The sequence below is a fragment of the Gossypium arboreum genome, chromosome 10, assembly GCF_025698485.1.
Source record: "Gossypium arboreum isolate Shixiya-1 chromosome 10, ASM2569848v2, whole genome shotgun sequence".
In the NCBI taxonomy this organism is placed as follows: domain Eukaryota; kingdom Viridiplantae; phylum Streptophyta; class Magnoliopsida; order Malvales; family Malvaceae; genus Gossypium; species Gossypium arboreum.
The window spans coordinates 22,628,281-22,645,855 of record NC_069079.1 but is presented as its reverse complement, the minus strand read 5'-3'; the positions used below and the strand labels follow the sequence as shown (position 1 = coordinate 22,645,855).

General features: G+C 32.4%; 3 protein-coding genes across 5 annotated transcripts; all 3 read right to left on the bottom strand.

Moving 5' to 3' along the window:
* Nucleotides 1-46: 46 nt before the first annotated feature.
* Nucleotides 47-4,400, bottom strand: LOC108489514 (pentatricopeptide repeat-containing protein At4g35850, mitochondrial). Its single transcript, XM_017794123.2, has 13 exons — nucleotides 4,189-4,400; nucleotides 3,961-4,096; nucleotides 3,338-3,500; nucleotides 3,074-3,139; nucleotides 2,838-2,935; nucleotides 2,502-2,619; nucleotides 2,205-2,408; nucleotides 1,984-2,060; nucleotides 1,775-1,868; nucleotides 1,124-1,189; nucleotides 949-1,026; nucleotides 755-856; nucleotides 47-375 (listed from the first exon to the last, which is right to left on the bottom strand). The coding sequence occupies exons 1-13, from the start codon at nucleotides 4,214-4,216 to the stop codon at nucleotides 277-279; spliced, it is 1,329 nt and encodes a 442-aa protein (XP_017649612.1). The 5' UTR covers nucleotides 4,217-4,400; the 3' UTR covers nucleotides 47-276.
* A 785-nt stretch (nucleotides 4,401-5,185) lies between these two features.
* Nucleotides 5,186-8,393, bottom strand: LOC108489497 (uncharacterized). Of its 2 annotated transcripts, none has more exons than XM_017794090.2 (6): nucleotides 8,260-8,393; nucleotides 7,280-7,625; nucleotides 6,300-6,397; nucleotides 5,938-6,216; nucleotides 5,602-5,650; nucleotides 5,186-5,451 (listed from the first exon to the last, which is right to left on the bottom strand). In XM_017794090.2, the coding sequence occupies exons 2-6, from the start codon at nucleotides 7,528-7,530 to the stop codon at nucleotides 5,370-5,372; spliced, it is 759 nt and encodes a 252-aa protein (XP_017649579.1). In that variant the 5' UTR covers nucleotides 7,531-7,625; nucleotides 8,260-8,393; the 3' UTR covers nucleotides 5,186-5,369. The 2 variants fall into 2 exon arrangements, with proteins under 2 accessions (XP_017649579.1, XP_017649578.1); XM_017794089.2 differs by having other exon boundaries at nucleotides 7,280-7,768; nucleotides 8,260-8,390.
* A 245-nt stretch (nucleotides 8,394-8,638) lies between these two features.
* LOC108489498 (transcription initiation factor TFIID subunit 13) lies at nucleotides 8,639-11,633 on the bottom strand. Of its 2 annotated transcripts, none has more exons than XM_053019826.1 (5): nucleotides 11,290-11,633; nucleotides 11,149-11,186; nucleotides 10,104-10,151; nucleotides 9,924-9,998; nucleotides 8,639-8,965 (listed from the first exon to the last, which is right to left on the bottom strand). In XM_053019826.1, the coding sequence occupies exons 1-5, from the start codon at nucleotides 11,390-11,392 to the stop codon at nucleotides 8,855-8,857; spliced, it is 375 nt and encodes a 124-aa protein (XP_052875786.1). In that variant the 5' UTR covers nucleotides 11,393-11,633; the 3' UTR covers nucleotides 8,639-8,854. The 2 variants fall into 2 exon arrangements, with proteins under 2 accessions (XP_052875786.1, XP_017649580.1); XM_017794091.2 differs by having other exon boundaries at nucleotides 10,092-10,151; nucleotides 11,290-11,628.
* Nucleotides 11,634-17,575: the final 5,942 nt, after the last annotated feature.

Genomic DNA, 17,575 nt, shown 5'->3' with positions numbered 1-17,575 from the left:
GGGGTTCAAGCTACGATATTCATTTTGAATCTCAAGGAAATCAAAATACTACAATAATTTTTTTTTTTATATATGTATTCATTAGTAGTTTAATGATCAAAATATTATTCGGGAAAAATAGAAACATCAACTGAATCAGTAAGAACTAAAATAGAGTTAGACGAATACAGAAGATTTTGGCTCATGTTCTACTTAAGCAAAGGCAATAGTACTTGGGAGGAAAACCAAACCCAAAGCCATGGGTTACCTTAAAAACATATTCTCCTCTTCATTCTATCACGGTCGCCCAAGTGAGGGTCCGAATCTGGCACGCAGGTTGTTTAAGGTTCGAGTAACTAATTGCAGTCTTGGGTCATCTTCTGGAATTTCGCGTCCCTGCAATATAGGAGAAGAGAATATGTAAATTTACAAATTAGTTAAATTATCAGACTGGACAGGTTTTAGTTATGGTGTAGCACTTCAACCGAACCATTGTTTGTTCTTCACCTTAGGAGAATGGAGATTTTGAACAATGAAATTGAAAGGCAACTAATATTGTGGCTGACATCAGCCCAAGCAGTAACAGTAATTTTAGGGGGGAAAAATATTACCAAAATCAAACTGAATTTAAAAAAAAAAAATTGAAGCAAATACTATGGTTCAAATCAGTTTCCGGACCCTACTGAGAACCATTGATTGTTCCTCACACTACCTAACAGAAAGGAGATAATGAACAATGAAAGACAACTAATACTTTCGCAGATAGTAAGCTTACTTTTAGGCCACTGTAGTAAGCTTCCACTGCAGGAAGAGATGGAACAATTTTTCGAGCCTGCATCAGGTCCCATATATAGTTTGCATTCGTATATCCACCGGTCTGTGTTGGAAAACAGAAAAAGTTATTACATATTGAAAGATGGCAGTAAAATACTTCCCGAAAAATGTCTGGTAACTTAAGTATTTGCTTACCTTCTCACCCGCGGCTATAAGAAGGAGATCACTTCCGAATTTAGAGTTTATGAAGAAGTTTCTTTTAGTCATATTGACCTACGCATTGAGCCAAGGAAACAGTATGATTTTAATATGCCTAAGACAACCATGAGATCAGGAAGTTAATGAGTCAATTAAACAGCATCATACATACCAGTGTTTCTTGAGCAAGTTCCATTCCTCTCGGAGTATACCCGACCATGGCTCCTTCAATGAGTGTCTACAAACAAAGAAATTGCGGTAAATAATTACCCGACTTCAACTATATGGAACCGCATAACGTTAAATCATATTACAAATCAGTCTTTTTATCAAGTAGACATATTCTATGTAGCTCTTAACTATTTGTTTTTCTAGAAGTACTTGTGTCCGACACCCACGTCTGACAAGTCTGCAAACACATTAATAGAGATATAACCTTCCGAGGACCCTTAAATACATGAAAAGGACTTGGAAAACTTAGAAAATACCTATGTTGGATACACACTCATTCAACACTCATGCACAAGTTCAAGTAACATAGGATAAGGTCACTGATGACAATAGAACATGGTAACAACGAGCAAGCTAGCCACATAATATTACAAAAAAATTGAGGTGGTCTTATATTATCCTCACTGCCATATATAAGTGGACTTCACACATATTGTGAAGACAAATTATATGTTTGGCATTAGTTAATTGTCAAGTTTTGCCGGGTTAGAGAAAAAAGAAACAAATGGACAACTATTCACAAAGCACAGAGAAAACAAAAAATATTGACAGAATAATATATCTTAGCAAGTAATGAGTATTGTAAACTCACTGCATAAAGTTCCATAGCCGGAGGCTTTCCTCCATTCATGTAGTCCTCAAAAATTTGAACAGCATGGTCAATGTTTCCAGCATGCAGATAGCATCTAACAAGGAAAAGGCGCAAAAATAAAAACAGGGATTAATAAAGGGAAATTGTCACAACTCGAGAGCTTTTTCCCGTTAAAAAGGCCAAATCAATGACAAAAATAAAATGCTAACCTCATAATTTGCATGGTAATAAAGGTGTCGGGAACTTTTCCATCCTTCTTGAGCATCTCCAGTAAAGTTTCGGTTGCCTACCAAGACCATGGACAAATATATGAATAAAGATTTAAGAATCACATTTGCACAGTACACAAAACATGCTTTGGAAAAACAAAACAGATGAATCCAGAGAGAAGATGGTCCAAAGCGGATTTTCAGAAGATGTGAAATGTTACCTCTACATTCTTAAGGTCTGCACAAGCGTGAAATGCAACATGGTATACAGTAAACTGCCTGTATATGAAAAAGCGCCTATGAACAAATTCAGCAGTAGGTAAGTTGTACAACTCTTCCTCGGAAATACCAAGCATTGTATTTCCAGTATTTCCACTTTCTTCAACAGATGACCAACCTTTTGACTGCTCAGCTAACTCAATAATCTAGAGGGGCGAAATAAATATTAGTAAACTACAAAAAGAAAAGAAAAAATGATGAAGCGCTTGTCAAAGTAGATAAAAATGTTTGAAAATTACTTTGGCTGCTACATCATCTGATCGAGGTGTCTTGTTGATATGTGCAATAATAAGTCCGGCATAGCAGAACTTGTTCAATTCACCACCAGCAGCAGTCATATCACGGACTATTGCTAACCTAAAGCATTTACATGCAGATTAGTTTAATAATTATCCAAATCAAAGAAACTTCTTCGATCAGTCATTAAGAAACAGATAATAGTTTTGCAAAGTCAAAATTCAGTCTAATCACTGTGCAAAATAAGCTAAGGAACAATCATTCCATAGAATACAGAATCCAAGCAAAGTCATTGAACTTAAAAATAGAAAGTCACACCCAAAGGTATAGTACCATACACTTGATCTAGTCGTCCAGCTGCTGCACATGCATTAATAAGACAAACATAAGTTTGTTCATTTGGCTTCACATTGTATCTCTTCATTTCTTCCAGAATCTTGCATGAAAGATAACAATTAACAACTAGGTTAAATAATTTGAGGTTAGCGAGAAAATAGAAATATCAATCTTGAGCTACTAAAAGAATATCAAAATTAAACAAATAAAATATCTCACAAACAAAAGAGAGGGATACCTGAATTGCGAGGTTAGCATTCTTGCATTTCCCACAGGTTGAGATCAAAAAGGTGTACAAAGAGACCTATGACATAAATAAAATTCAAGAGTCATTCTAAATAATTAACACATAATTCGATAAAGAATGAAATGGCCACTTTTGGTATGGTAAAGTAGATATTAAAAACAAACCAATAACAGATTTGATCTGACTCTTCCCGAGTCAGAGTAACATAGGCAATCGCTGCAAAGAAGAACTAGTTAGGATAGAAAGGAAACATACCTCAGGGACTAATCCCATGGCCTTCATTTCATCTCTGAAAAAGAGAGCATCTTGCAGGCGTGACCCTCTCATGGTTCCCATAATCAAAGCTTCAAAAGTATCTCTAGTTGGCTGCACCCCATCCAGCATCATATCATCAAAAACATCCCTCAACAAAAAATGTCTGCATCGCCATATCCAATTCACAAACAAATAAGCCTATAGTCTATTTTTTCTTTGTCATTTGCTTCCTTAGAGTTCCTATAAAGAAACCAGTGTCATAACGGAATTCTCAACCGCCAGACAATATGGATCAAAGCTAAATCAATGGATCGCAATCAAATAAGAAACAACTTAAACCGAACAGAAATTGGTGTCCACAACCACATAATTGATTAATTATGAACAAATAACCAAAGGGAATGTACTCAAAAGTAAAATCATATTTTCTTTTTCTCTAAATGCAAAGTAAAAAATTCTTTAAATTATATTTTTTCCAAAAATATTATGTTTAAATCCAGTTTTTTTTCCTCTCCTTTTTTGCTTCTGAAATTAAAAACAAAATAGTAAAGCAAAAACTACACCATATATAAACAAAGACATCAAATAGGACCCGGACAAAGCAACAAGTTAAACGACAGAACCTTCGTTTGGCATTGAGAGAAGCGAGGACAGTGTTGTACTCAGAGACATTGTCAGCATAGTTTCGTTTGGCTTTTGTTCCAGTTAAATCCGAAAACTGGCGGCGACCCAGTGAACGAAGCAGAGTCCTGTTGGGACCTGCTTTCGACAACAAAAGATACAAGAAACGAGATAAGAAATCGATTCGTAAAAAGAAAATTTTGGTGTTTGTATAGTTTTGGAATTTATACCGGAAATAAATCGAAAGAGGAACTTCATTGGCGAAAACAGAGTGAATAACAGAGAAGGGTTTTCTTCGCTCTGCTTTGCTTCCAAAAACCCTTTGTGCTTTCTTCAGTTTCTTTGTTTTTTCCTTTATTTGTTATCATAGAGCTAAACCGGTGCGTTTCAGTAATGAATGATTTTAGGCCAAGCCCAAGTGGATTAAGGTCCCGGCTACGCAGTTAATGTTTTTCTTCTCCCTACCTCATTCTGAAATAATAAAAAATTTAAATAATATTTGATATAGTGTCAGACATAATCTTTCAAAACTACTTGTAGAATAAAAAATATACTACTTGTAGGTGGTTAAAAGTCGCCTTAGAGATGTTTGTAACATAAACTTTGATTATATCAAACTATCAAACTGAGCATATAATGCAACTCTTAAAACTTATATTAAAACTTATACTACCTTCAAACAGGTTCAATCTTTTGAATTTATCGTATCCATTTTATAATTCATGTTCAAGATTTTTTATTATCCATCTCTTAACAATATCATCTCTAAAATTTAAACTTACACTCTTTCTTTAATAGTAGAATATACCTCATCACAACACCAATACTTGCTGATGGCTTACTTTAAATTTGATTACTATTTGAATTTAACTTAACATTATTCATTGTATATTCGATTGCATTATTTACCTAAACGAGACATTAATTATATTTAATTATATCATGTCTTAACTCGATTAATATATATATTATTACCAATGCAAAAAACATAAACTCAAGTATACTAAAATGTGCTATCTTCCTATTTATGTGTTAAGAGGCTATAGGTAATTTAACATTAGATATGATTAAAACTAAACATTGGGATTTTGGATTTGTAACCTTCCTTTCTCCTACTTTGATTTGCAATCTCTTTTGCATAAAAAAAATACATATTTTTCCCCAAGGTCAAACCTGCAGAAATCTTTGGAAAAAAAAAATTGAGAGAAAATACGAAAAGGGAAAGCATCCACAAACTAGCAAAAGTAGATTAAGGTAAAACAAAAGAGCAAGTCAAATTTACTACAATTAAAACCATTTAATCCAAAGGGATTTGGGAATTTGCCTTTCTATTTTGCCAAACAAAAAACTGGAAAATTTGTAGCTGAATTACATGCCAAAAACACTCGCCTTCACAAGCCATAAGGGCAACTTAGCTGCTTGTGTTTTTCCGACTCTTCTTCTTCCTTGATGCAAAGCTGCTCGGTCCGATTTCTATTGTCATTCTCTTTGCTCTACAACATCAGACAAGAACTAAATAATCCCCCCCCCCAAAAAAAAAAGCTGGTTTGCTATGCATCAATGTGAAGAAGAAATGAAAGTATAAAAAGTTATTCAGAAATGGCGGACATATGCATAAACAAGATTTAAATGAAGCATTGTACCTTGTAGAAAGCTCTTTGGACTCCTTTTTGCGTTCTTCGACCACAGCCTCTGATGGAAGAAATACATTGAAATTAAGAGACCAGACATAAAATCAGATGATTCAACATAATTTTCTAAATTAGGACACAGCAGCCAAAAGATACCAGATTTTTTAGTCCCAACAAGTTATACAACAAAAATAAACTGTGCTCGTAAAAGATTCATTTAGTTGTTCTAAGTTCACATAACCCGAACAAAGTTCTAATAACTTATTGAGTGTGCACACACATAACTACAAAGTGCATAACTTTTTTTCAAAATGTATATCTGCTTTATACAGGAGAGTCCAATCGCACCTGGTTCGTTTTCATCATCACTTTCATCTGACTCTGAACTAGAACCCCATCGATCCCCTCCGTCATCAAAGTCCCAACGGTCTCCAACCGGGGGAATCCAGAACTCAGGTTCTTCAGACTCACTTTCATTTTCAGCTGAATCTCTAACTTCAGAGATAATTTCTTCAACTGCCTTTTCCTTTTCCTTCATCTTCTTCTTATTTTTTACTTTCTTTGGCTTCTTCTCACCTTCCTCGCACATGGTTTCATCATTCAACTCCTTCTCCATTTCCTTTTGCTCTGTTCATAAGAATTCACCAAGAATTAACACAAAGTATGCCAATCAATCTACAAATCAAATAACCAAAAAGTGCAATTCGAACCTAATTTATTGAGAAACCGTTTCCCATTGATATGCTTCCAAATATGTTCCTCAGACTTATTGACGTTATCACCAGTTAGTTTACAAATCAACTTCGAACTGATAAACAATAAAATAGAAACTCAGAATCAATCATATTTGCAGAAAACACATGAATGATGACACTAATCAAATGTAAAAGATTCACATAGGGGTGTAATGAAACACAAATGCTCACAACCTACTCGGGTTTGCTCGAAACAAAGTTAAATTTGGCTCAGAAATAGTTTAGTTGAGCTCAACCTCAGCTCGATACCCGAATTTGAATATCTTATTACTTAACTCAAATAGCTCATGATTCTAATTGAGCTCTTTATTTTTAATTGGTATTAAAAATTTCAATTCAAACTTGAACTCAAGTTTGAGCATAAATAATCAAGCTCGAAGTCGAACACGAGACTAGAGATCATTCTTTTTACTAGGTAAAGTTGCCTAATTGAGTAAGCTCGAACAGTTCGACTTTTATCTCGAACCAAGTTTGAGTTTTAAACAAGAAACCCAATCTAGCTCAAGCCGAGCTCTGAATTTCGAGATAAGCCTGGACTCATCTCTATTATAACTCTAGATTCACCCTAATAAAATTCTCTATAATGAAAATTTGGAACCTCAAGACAGAAACTTGGCATTGGTAATCGGCCAAATGCTTTAAAACATGTAGATTTCTAGAGAATATTGTAACTCCCCCCAAAAACCCTTATTTTCAACTTGAAAATATTTGACCCAAAACATAATTTTTTTCGATTTATTTGATTCTGGGTCATCACAAAATAGCTTAGTTTAGCTAAAAGTTTCAATCTTTGTTAACCCTTTTCTTCATTTAACATAAACAAATAGATAAAAATAATTAACAAAAAGAGAATCGGTTAAGAAAAAAAAACTACAGATTCAATTAATGTAATAAAAAGAAAGAGGAAGGCATTGGGTTTTTGTCGGTTCATTTACCGGGAAAGAGGGTCTTGTTTGAACATGTTGAGAGGGGGCTTAGAGTGAGACAAAGCAAAGTCGATAAGGCCTAAACGACAACGTTTGCTGTGAGCATAGGAATCCTTGTCTCTGACGACCATCTCGTGGCCTGTTTCAACGCACTTGAGCCTGCCGTTTGGGAGTTCCGAGAAGGTTGGAGGTCCCAGCAAATCGGTCCCTTCTTTGTTTCCGCCGCCGCCTCCTTTCTTTTCTTCACTTGCCTCCTCCATTGCTGTCGTTAATTGTTATGGCTGCTGCCTAGGCGTTCTCTTCTGCTTTCACTTCTTTGATGCCTAGAAACGACACCCTTTTTTTTTTCTTATGTCTGTTTAAATTCAATCAGACGACAACGTTTAACCAAAGTTGTTCTCTTTTGGTGTGTGATAAAACGGCACCTTTTCAACGTCGTTTAAGGGATTCAGATGATCATTGAAGATAAATTCGGAAAAAAAATAATTGTAGAGGTGCCTGTGGCCGGACCAGGTTCAACAAAAAATTTAGGCCCAATTGATACATTCAGATTCAGTCGGAAAATGAGTTTAAATTTTTATTCAAATTAGAATCAGATTATATTTACTAAATTTTGGCCTATCAAGTCCCGTGTTTTTTTTTTTTTATACAAGCAGGGAGTACATGCATGCCTCTCTTCAGATGTTTGCAAATAAAACCATATATAAAACACAATTCAGGTACTTAAGGGAAGAATTAAGAATTTGACACCGGAAAACTTGGATTATTTCAAAATAGATAAAACCCCCTCTTCATTGCTATTTAGTCCTCATATACATAACCTACATAAACTTGGGGTCATAAGATCAACTCCACAAACAATCCCTACACAAACCATATAAACTCTGGCAAGGAAATCAACCATAGCAAGAAGCATAAACAAAAAAAACAGAGATGAAAGAAAAATAATTCAAAAATGGTGGAAATGTTCAAAAACAGATGGTTGTTACCTTCGGGTTTTGGAGTCGTTAACGATGATGGTGGTGGCCTGTGGGTGTTGGAGTGGAGACAGGATTTGGAGGTGTTAATGTTAGGGATTAGAATTAAGGATTTGAAGGAGAGTGGCCGAAGAAATCGGGAAAAGAAAAGAAAGGGTGGCCTATTATTTTAGCAATATGATTTGGGCCGAACAGGTCAGGCCCAAAAATCATATTTAAGACCCAGCCCATTTTGAAAATGGAACTCGCTTTTTGTCTAAGCCTATTTTGTGAGCCTATATTTTTGTCCAAACCCTCTTATTTTTCAGGTGAAGTTTCAGAATTTGTATTATAGATAGACACTTATTTTCTAATATATCCACATTGACAGATATCTAGACAAAGTATAATCTTTTAAAAATTTTGAATATGCTCATATCAACTATATTCATCCGTATTTAACACTGATCCGAATACAAACAACATAGATTTTCAATACACACAGTATCTGAGATTTACAGCAATAGTATCATATTGTTCCAGCTTCTAACAAAAACAGTATATAAGCATTTCTTACATTGCTAAATGTAGTAGAGCCTTGACCCAGGCCAGAAGTAGAAAATAAAGGCTACTCTAATGTACCCAATTTTTCTTCATCAACCTCAAATGCCTTCCTTGCTTGCTTCAGCTCTTCTTGCATTGATAGCAATTCAGTACAACGATTTAGTTTCGGCAAGTCCTGCATGATCAAAGTGATTACTCCGATGTACTCCAGCCTAGCTCATGCTATAAGAAGCTTGGATTTCAAGGCTCGAAACTTGGATCAAGATACATCAACTTTTGCTATTAAAGTTCAAACTCATTTTAAGCTAAAATTCAGATTGTTTGATCAAACTCGCTCGTAATGAGCTATATTCTCATGCTTGATTTTAGAATCTACTCTTTATGCTCAAATCTGAATCAAGCTTTATATTACTAATTAAGAAAATAGATTAGGACATGAGCTACTCAAGTAAAGCATTCAACTCATTCAACTACTCGAGCTTGTGTCGACAATTATTTAGCCAAAGTTGATTTCCTTTTAGCAAACCAAAACCAAGTAGCCTCCGAGTATACATGTCTTGTTTACCTACCTACTCCATGTTATTATAATTAATTCAAAGGAAAAGTGATAAAAATATCACACGCAATCTCCACCATTGGAAACTAACTCAAGAACAAGGCCTGTGACCCATTTTCTTTTTCTTGGAGCACCCAAGTCAGAAACTAGAGTCCGATAATATGACTATCTGAAAACTCTTTAAATACATTGAAAACATTTCTAAAAATTTGAAATGCTTTTGTCGGACACAAAGTTACACCTGACACTCACACATAAGTCCCAAGTAACATAGCTCAGGACTATAATCTCAAATAAATTAGTTTAAACAATTTATGGAAATATATAGAAATTCCAAGTATCACAATACATAAGCAAATACTCCACTAAAACTATATTGTTCTGATTCCTCATTTCGTATGAACTGTCTGTGCTCGACATTCATGTCCAACATATATTCAAACATGAGTAAGAGGATATGACCCTCCAAGAACCCTCCAAATACACCAAAAAACTTAAAAGATATTAAATATACCCATGTCGAACATAAATCTATATTCAACACACACTCATCCGAATAAAGTACAGTGTAAGTTACCTTGCGAATGAGATATAGAAAATCCTCGACCGATAGCTTTCCTCTCTTTGATCCAATATCTTGAGCTTTATGTGCCTAAAGATGGTTCGAAAAATAACAAACATGTTACCAACAATGCCATCCCATCAAACCAAAAAATCAAAATCGGCAAAGCATTAAAAATAACACCATATCTGTTACATATTCCACCACAATATCCTCCACAAGGGCCACAGTCTCCGGAAGTGGCTGAAAACACAACAATTGAAATTCATAATTATGATCAAATAAATTATACAATCGCAAATGCATCACTTTTGTTACAGTTATATACGCAGGCAAGTGTAGGCAACTAATGAACCTTTCTCACAATGAAGCATCCATACTCCATAGAATGAGATCCGGAATTTTATATATTGTAATTGTAGTCCTCCTTTCGATCTCTATGTTTTTTCAACTCTTCATTTTTCTAGAGAACTTCATATCCAACAGTAATGTTCAATGAATATTCAGACATGAGTGGGGGTACAATCCTCCAAGGGTTTTCCGAAAACATGAAAAAACTTTTAAAAAATTAAACAAACCTGTACACAACATTCACACCCGAATCTAAATAATATAGTATGACTTTATCCTCTCAACTCAGAAAAGTGTATCATATGGTGCCTTGTTTTAGCTTGAAATTACAAACATGCAAATATTATCATTGATTAATAGAATATAGACATATAGCAAGCAAAGAAATTGTGAAAAACATATTATAACTAAGAGCAACTTCTTTGAATTAGCCTTACTCATACGATAAATATTTTGAGCAACTTATTGCAAAGCTGCAACCTAGGTTGCTCCAACCTTTCATTTTTCTTTTTCATGTTCAACACATATTCAAACATATGTGTGGAGATAAAACCCTCCAAAGACATGGTAAAGCTTAGAAAATTTTGATATATCCATGTCCGAATATATATCCGTATGTAACAATCACATCCGAGTCCAAAGAACATTGCTTGCAAATATGCACTTTAACTCAAAGCTTTAGCCCTCTCAAAACAATCACAGTATTAAAGGTTAAAAAATCCATGGTTATGGAAAAAAAAACATCGGGGAAATAACTTAATGGCTACAAACTCTAAATGAAATCATACGCATAAAATATACAAAGCTCGTCAAAGAATTCAACAGAGGATACAGCATTCATCAAAAATAGGTTAGTGGGCTCAATGTTGAAATTCTGAAGGATACTTACATTAGGATCATCTCCAAAACCATACATCATATGCTGCACTGTAACAAGAAACAAAGGAAAAAGAAAATGTAAATTATTGAAAAAGAAAAACAAAAGAAAATTTTCAGGAAAACTTGTATAAATAAGAAAAATCGGTTTTACAATCTTTTTGAAACACTCCTCTTTTGCGCTTGAAAGATGTCTCTGAAGGTTGTGAAGAACCGACTTTTGATTTTGAAGAGGCTCCTGTAGATGGGTTACTCATCCTCTATCCCAGAAAAAAAAACTTCTCACTTTCCCACAGAATCGCGGAAAACAAACAAGTCCCAAGAAAAAAAAAATCTATATCAGAAAACCAAGAATCTTTAAAGCGTTTAAATCGAAACAAATGGTTTTATCCCGTCGCTGATTTTCTGGAGAAGGAACAAATACGAGAAAAGGATTCAATTCAAGAAATTTTGAGAGAAATCGTCGTTGAACTGAAAAGATGGTAATTTTATGGGCCAAGATAGACTCCTATTTTGGCCCACCAATGTCTTTAGTTGGGCTGACCGAAGGTATCTGTTGTGTACTTTTAGTGTTTTTTTTATTTTTTGTTTTTTTTTTTTGAAGAGGAAAAAAGTAGAATAATATGGACAGATAATTACAAAGATTATATATTTGAATCACTAGCACAAACTAGATTAAGCTTAGACTCCAAAATAATTTTGAATAAAATCTATTCAATCTATAAATAAATCTGGATAGAGTATAAATATGATTTATACGAAGTGGACTCGAACTTAGACACTTAGTCTTAGGGTCTTAACCTTGACTCTGTTCGAATTTTTTTATTATTTTTTAAACTAAAAAATTTCAGTTTAAACTCATAATATATCGAAATTAAAATATCTAATCAGGCTATTTCAACATTTCAAACCTAAACAAGTTGAGAAGATACCCAAAAATGAACTTGAAATCTGCAGTAAAAATATGTCAATTTTGATTGTTAAATAAATTTTGTGCTATAAATAGACATTCTTAGTTGTTAAACTCTTTTCCTAGTAAAAAAAAACCTTCAAAGTTTTGGTTCTTTTAAGTTTGCGAAATTTATTTTGTTTTTAATTTCTATTATTTGATATTTACATATCTTTTGAATATTCCGCCTTGTTGAGTATAGGATATGTATTCGATAGTTCATAATATTTGCATTATTAACTAGAATTGATACATCCATAATTGTTTAATTATTCCAGTATTTTTGACGAATAGTATAGTTGTGTATGTCAAGTATGCAATTTATTATTATGTGTGTATAAAATATAGGCTAAATGAACTCGATTGTGTGTATATAATATAGGATTGTTTGTTAAGAAGGAAATAATTTCAACAAGTTTCCTCTTAATTATCAAAAGAAGGAGACATTGATTAATAGGCGTGATGACGATAACTATATCCAATTTATTGAAGCATATTAAAATTTATCTTTACATTGATAATCAAATTCATGAATTAAAATTGAAATTTAACATTCACATCATATTAATTTATCTTTAAAATAGTAGTAAGATAGACTAAGTCATTAATCCCATAATAGTGAATTGGATATTGCGGCATATACAACTATGTTATTCAAAAAAAAAAATAATAGAAGCAATAAAACAATTAAATGCAAATATTCTAAGTTGTCAAATATGGATCCAATATTCAATTGATTTAAATATTATTAATTAAAAGGAAAATACATGAATACCAAAGAATAAAAAAAATATTAAGAACAAATTAGATTTCGTTAAATTTTTACGGTAAAAACTTTGAAATCCCTTTGATTATAAAAAAGAAGTTTAGCAACTTATGGAAAAAAGAAAATGCAAATGTAAAATAAAACTAAATGCAACTATATCATTGTCTCTTGTAAAGGTTTTCATGGGTTGGGTCAGGCCTAAACATGATATTAATATATTTTATGCTTGTTCAAGCTTGACTCGAAACATGAGCCTAAATTTTTGCTCAAGCCTGCTCGTATTTATAAAAGACTAATCAAGTTTATTTTAGACTCACCCATATTATTTTTAAATTAAATAAATATTTATATTAATTTAATTTAATATTTTATAATTTTATAAATTTTTATATAATCATCTTAATATTATTTTAATGTTTACATTATAATAGTATTATATATTTCATATAGTTTTATTTTTTAATGCGTTATAAATTATATAATATATAAAAATAACATAAAGTGTTATAAAGTTAAAATTGAGTCAGGCTAGGGCCTTTAACGTTCAAACCTGAGTCCGACTCATATTTTAAATGAATTTAAATTTTCGCCCAAGCCCATTTTCAAGCCTAATATTTTTATCCAAACCCTCTCAAATTTCAGGCTGACCTTTAGGCTTGGACGGGTAACTCGACCTATGAATAGGTCTAGTCTCCCCCTAAGTTTTAACTTAATAATATTTATTTATAGGGCAAAAATAATACAATGGAGAAAATATAGAAGTACCATTAATTAAACAATGTAGAATTTTTTTAGATTCTTGATAAATTTTGCGTCAAACTTTCAGGCCATTTTTGGGCGCATTCTTGAAGTTTTTTAGGCTTAAGATATAAGATAACTTCAATTAAATATTTCAATTTCTTTTGAAACGGTATATTATGGGCTCAAAACAAAATTTTGTAGCTTAAGTTTTAACCAAAATATTAAAGTAATGTTGTGTTAAAATTTAACTCACAAAAACTTATTAAAAATAAAATTTGAATTCTTTTATCCAATTATTCATATAAATTCATAATAAATAAAGTAGGAGTTTAAATAATATAATAAAATACTTAAACAACATGAGAGAAAAATACCCGAAATAAATTAAAATTTAAAGGCTTATCAATTTTGATAAAAATGTCGGTCCTTTCATCATCATCAAGGTTGGAGTGCCATGGTTTAGGTCGTTGGTCTTCCTTCCAACTCCTGTGAGCAATGTCAGAATTATCTGAACCATTTATTGTTTAAAGTGCATGTTCAACCTCAACCATAGATTTGCCGCTGTTAAATTTGATAACCTTGCAACCCATTTTTCAGAAAAGAGCCCAAGCTAGGGGTCCGATTTTTCTTTTTTCCTTTTAATTTCGGATTTGGGTCTGACCCAGCCCAATTAACTTTAACCTGATCAAGGCCCGCCAATTAAGCCTAGCCCACATAATATTCAGGCTAGAGTTTCTAAACCCTAACCGCCGCACAGTGTGAATACATAAAAAAGATGCAAACTTTCAACTAATCGAAATTGAGAGTACAATAATGTACAAAGAGCAGTACAAAGGTCAAAAGAGTAAAACAACAGACACATTTTGAGAGCATTATCGAACAAATAACAGATTAAAGAAGAGAACTAAACACATTTGTAAAACAGATTAATGCAAGATTAAAGAACACCACGTATAACCTGCAAAAAAAGCCTAGAAAAAGGGAGTCAGTAGTGAGGTCAGACACCCTAAATACAATAAAGAATAGAAAACAAAAAACAAAGGAAAAAGAAGAAAAAGGTAGCCTCTCGGCCCTTCTTTCCCTCATGCATGCAATAAACGGGGCCCCTGAAGAATAACGCATCATCGGACCACCAGTCCTCGGGCGTGCAGGGTGCCATGACCCCCTTTTCTTTTCTTTTCTTTTTTCCCTTTCTTTTTCACATTCCTTTTTTTTGTTCTCTTTCTCTTTTTTTCTTTCTCCCTTCGTCCTCGTTAGGTCTAGTAATTTCAGATTTGAAAAGTAAGGGGAAAACCCTTTAGTTTTCGAAACAAAAAAAAGGATAATACAAAAGAAATACTTTTTTTACAATAATTTGTTAGGAGTCCTAAAAATAAAATAAAACTTAAACAGAAGCTTTCAAAATATAATAATAAGGGTAAACTTAAAAATAGTCACTTTTGTTTGCTTCATGTTACATTTTAGTCATTTATGTTTAAAATGTTACGTTTTAGTCACTTATGTTATTATTTTGTTACGAAGTGATCACTCTTCCGTTAAGTTCTGTTATCTCCCTAACGATAATCCTACTTGGCAGTCCAACTAGATATTACTGAATCTGCTAATATATACTTCATCCGGATAAAGAATGCATTATTAAAATTAAATTAAAATATTAAATAAGAAATAAAATTATAAAACAATATGTTATTTGGAAAATAACTATTATTGTAATGAGATACATATTTTATTAGGTATAAGTATTTAAAATTTTATTTTTGTAATGTGATACATGTGTAAATATATATATAATCATATTAGTGAATATGCTAATACGTACTTCATTCGGATATTAGTAATATCTAGTTGGACTGCCACGTAAGATTACCGTTAGGGAGACAACATAACTTAACGGAAGCGTGATCACTTCGTAACAAAATAATAACATAAGTGACTAAAACATAACATTTCAAACATGAGTGACTAAAATGTAACATGAGGCAAACAAAAGTGACTATTTTTGCAGTTTACCCTAATAATAATAAAAGAAATTTGCAGTTTCAAGCTACCACGTATGGTGCTCTGCCGTTAGATATCGAAGAACCCAGTAGAGCCGGCTAAGATAAAAAGGACAAAAACAAAGAAAAATGGAAAAAGTTTCGTTAAAATGAAAAAAAATGAGAAATAAGGGTGCAACGCGCAAGGCACAATTATTTGCTTGTTAATTTGGTAGAATCAGACAAATTTAGTTTTTAATGTTTACATATTTTATTAATTTAGTATTAATTTTAAAAATTTAATAAATTTAGCCTTAACATTTATACATTTACAAAAATATTGTGAGCTAAATATTGTTAAATCATAAAATCTTCAAACATTAGATGCTAAGATTATAGACTTAGATATTAAGCATTAAATTAAATGTATTAAGCTTTTGATACTAATTTAGATTTTTGTCATTCAGATTGCAGACATTTAAACTAAATTTCCAAGATTTTTAGATTTTTAATTTTAATTTAACAAGAGATCTTTAATCTATGTTTTTGTTTAAATTAGATACTATTACATTTAAACTACACTTTACTTCTATAATCAATGTTGGCTTCCTACTATTACATTTGTAAAAATAAAATAAAAATCATTGGAGCCAGTTAAAAATAACATGTGTCATTAAAAATTTGAAAAAGAAAAATAATTAAATAAAAATTATATTAATATTAAATTAAATAAAATATCTCCTCCCCTAAAATGTAGCAGCAGCTTGAAATCTTCATCATCAGTCATCACTATCATCGTCATCCAAATTCTCTAGAAGGAATCTTCCACTGGTAATATTTTGAAAAGTTCAAAAAAGACAAAAAAAAAGAAAAGCAAAAGAGCATTTCAACATTCTAAATCCAACCCATCACCATACTTCCCCCCTTAGCCCATCCCTCACACCTCAACCTCAAGTCTCTGCTTTTTCAATTTGTCTTCTTTCTTCCTATAATCCTAATCCACCCATGAAATTTTCCACCACCAACCATGCCTCAAACATTCCATTGCAGCTGTACCGCACTCTATGAGAATATGGTTCACCCCTGAATTCCAACTCATTTCTTTCCCTTTCTTTTTCTGGGCATTCGTCGATGCACCTAATTCAAAGAACAATAGAAGGCGGATCCTGGCATCGCACCAACATGGATTTTTATTTGTTTTTTGAACTCCTGAGCGGGAAGGTGAGAGAGGGAGCGGGACAGACGGGAGGGAATTTACAATTAGAAATTTTCACATTTAAAAATACATTAAATTAATATTTACAGCCCATACGTCGCCCCCACTAGTTAAGTTTTAAAGATTCAATTCTTTTCTTGGATTTTAAGCTTTTGATACTAATTTACATTTTATTCATTCAGATGGCAGATATTTAAGCCAGATTTCTAAGATTTTTAAAATTTTAATTTTAAATATTAAACTTTATACTTTTTTAAAGAGTTTTTTTGATAATTTACAAGAGAAGAATAAAACCCTAATAATAATGCATCTAGCATAATTCAAATCCAGATTAAATTTGAGACAATGAACACTTTAATTATCAAGTCAACATACAGATTAAATTTTATATTATTTTATTAAACCTTAAATTAAATTGTCTTTTATCTATTTAAGCTTTTCAAGATTTCAAGTTTAAGTTTAAGTTTCTTTAAGCTTTAGATTTTAGGTATTTTGGGTAGAATTTAGATTTTAAATAAGTTTTAGGGTTTGTACCGATCATTTTTAACCTTCACTCTTAAGTCAAATCTTAAGACATTTTATGTGTTTTACTGTAGACATTTTCAACCTAGAAACTGCACTCATTTTTTAATTTTTATGGCCTTGATAAACCAATAGTCTTTTTTAGTTCCATACGTAACGCCCACACAAAGTTGAGATCAATCCCACCAACAGGCGTGGCAAGGATTAACCCTATAGTCATACAAGTTTCATAACAAATCAATTACGACCATTTAATAAAAACATTAATTA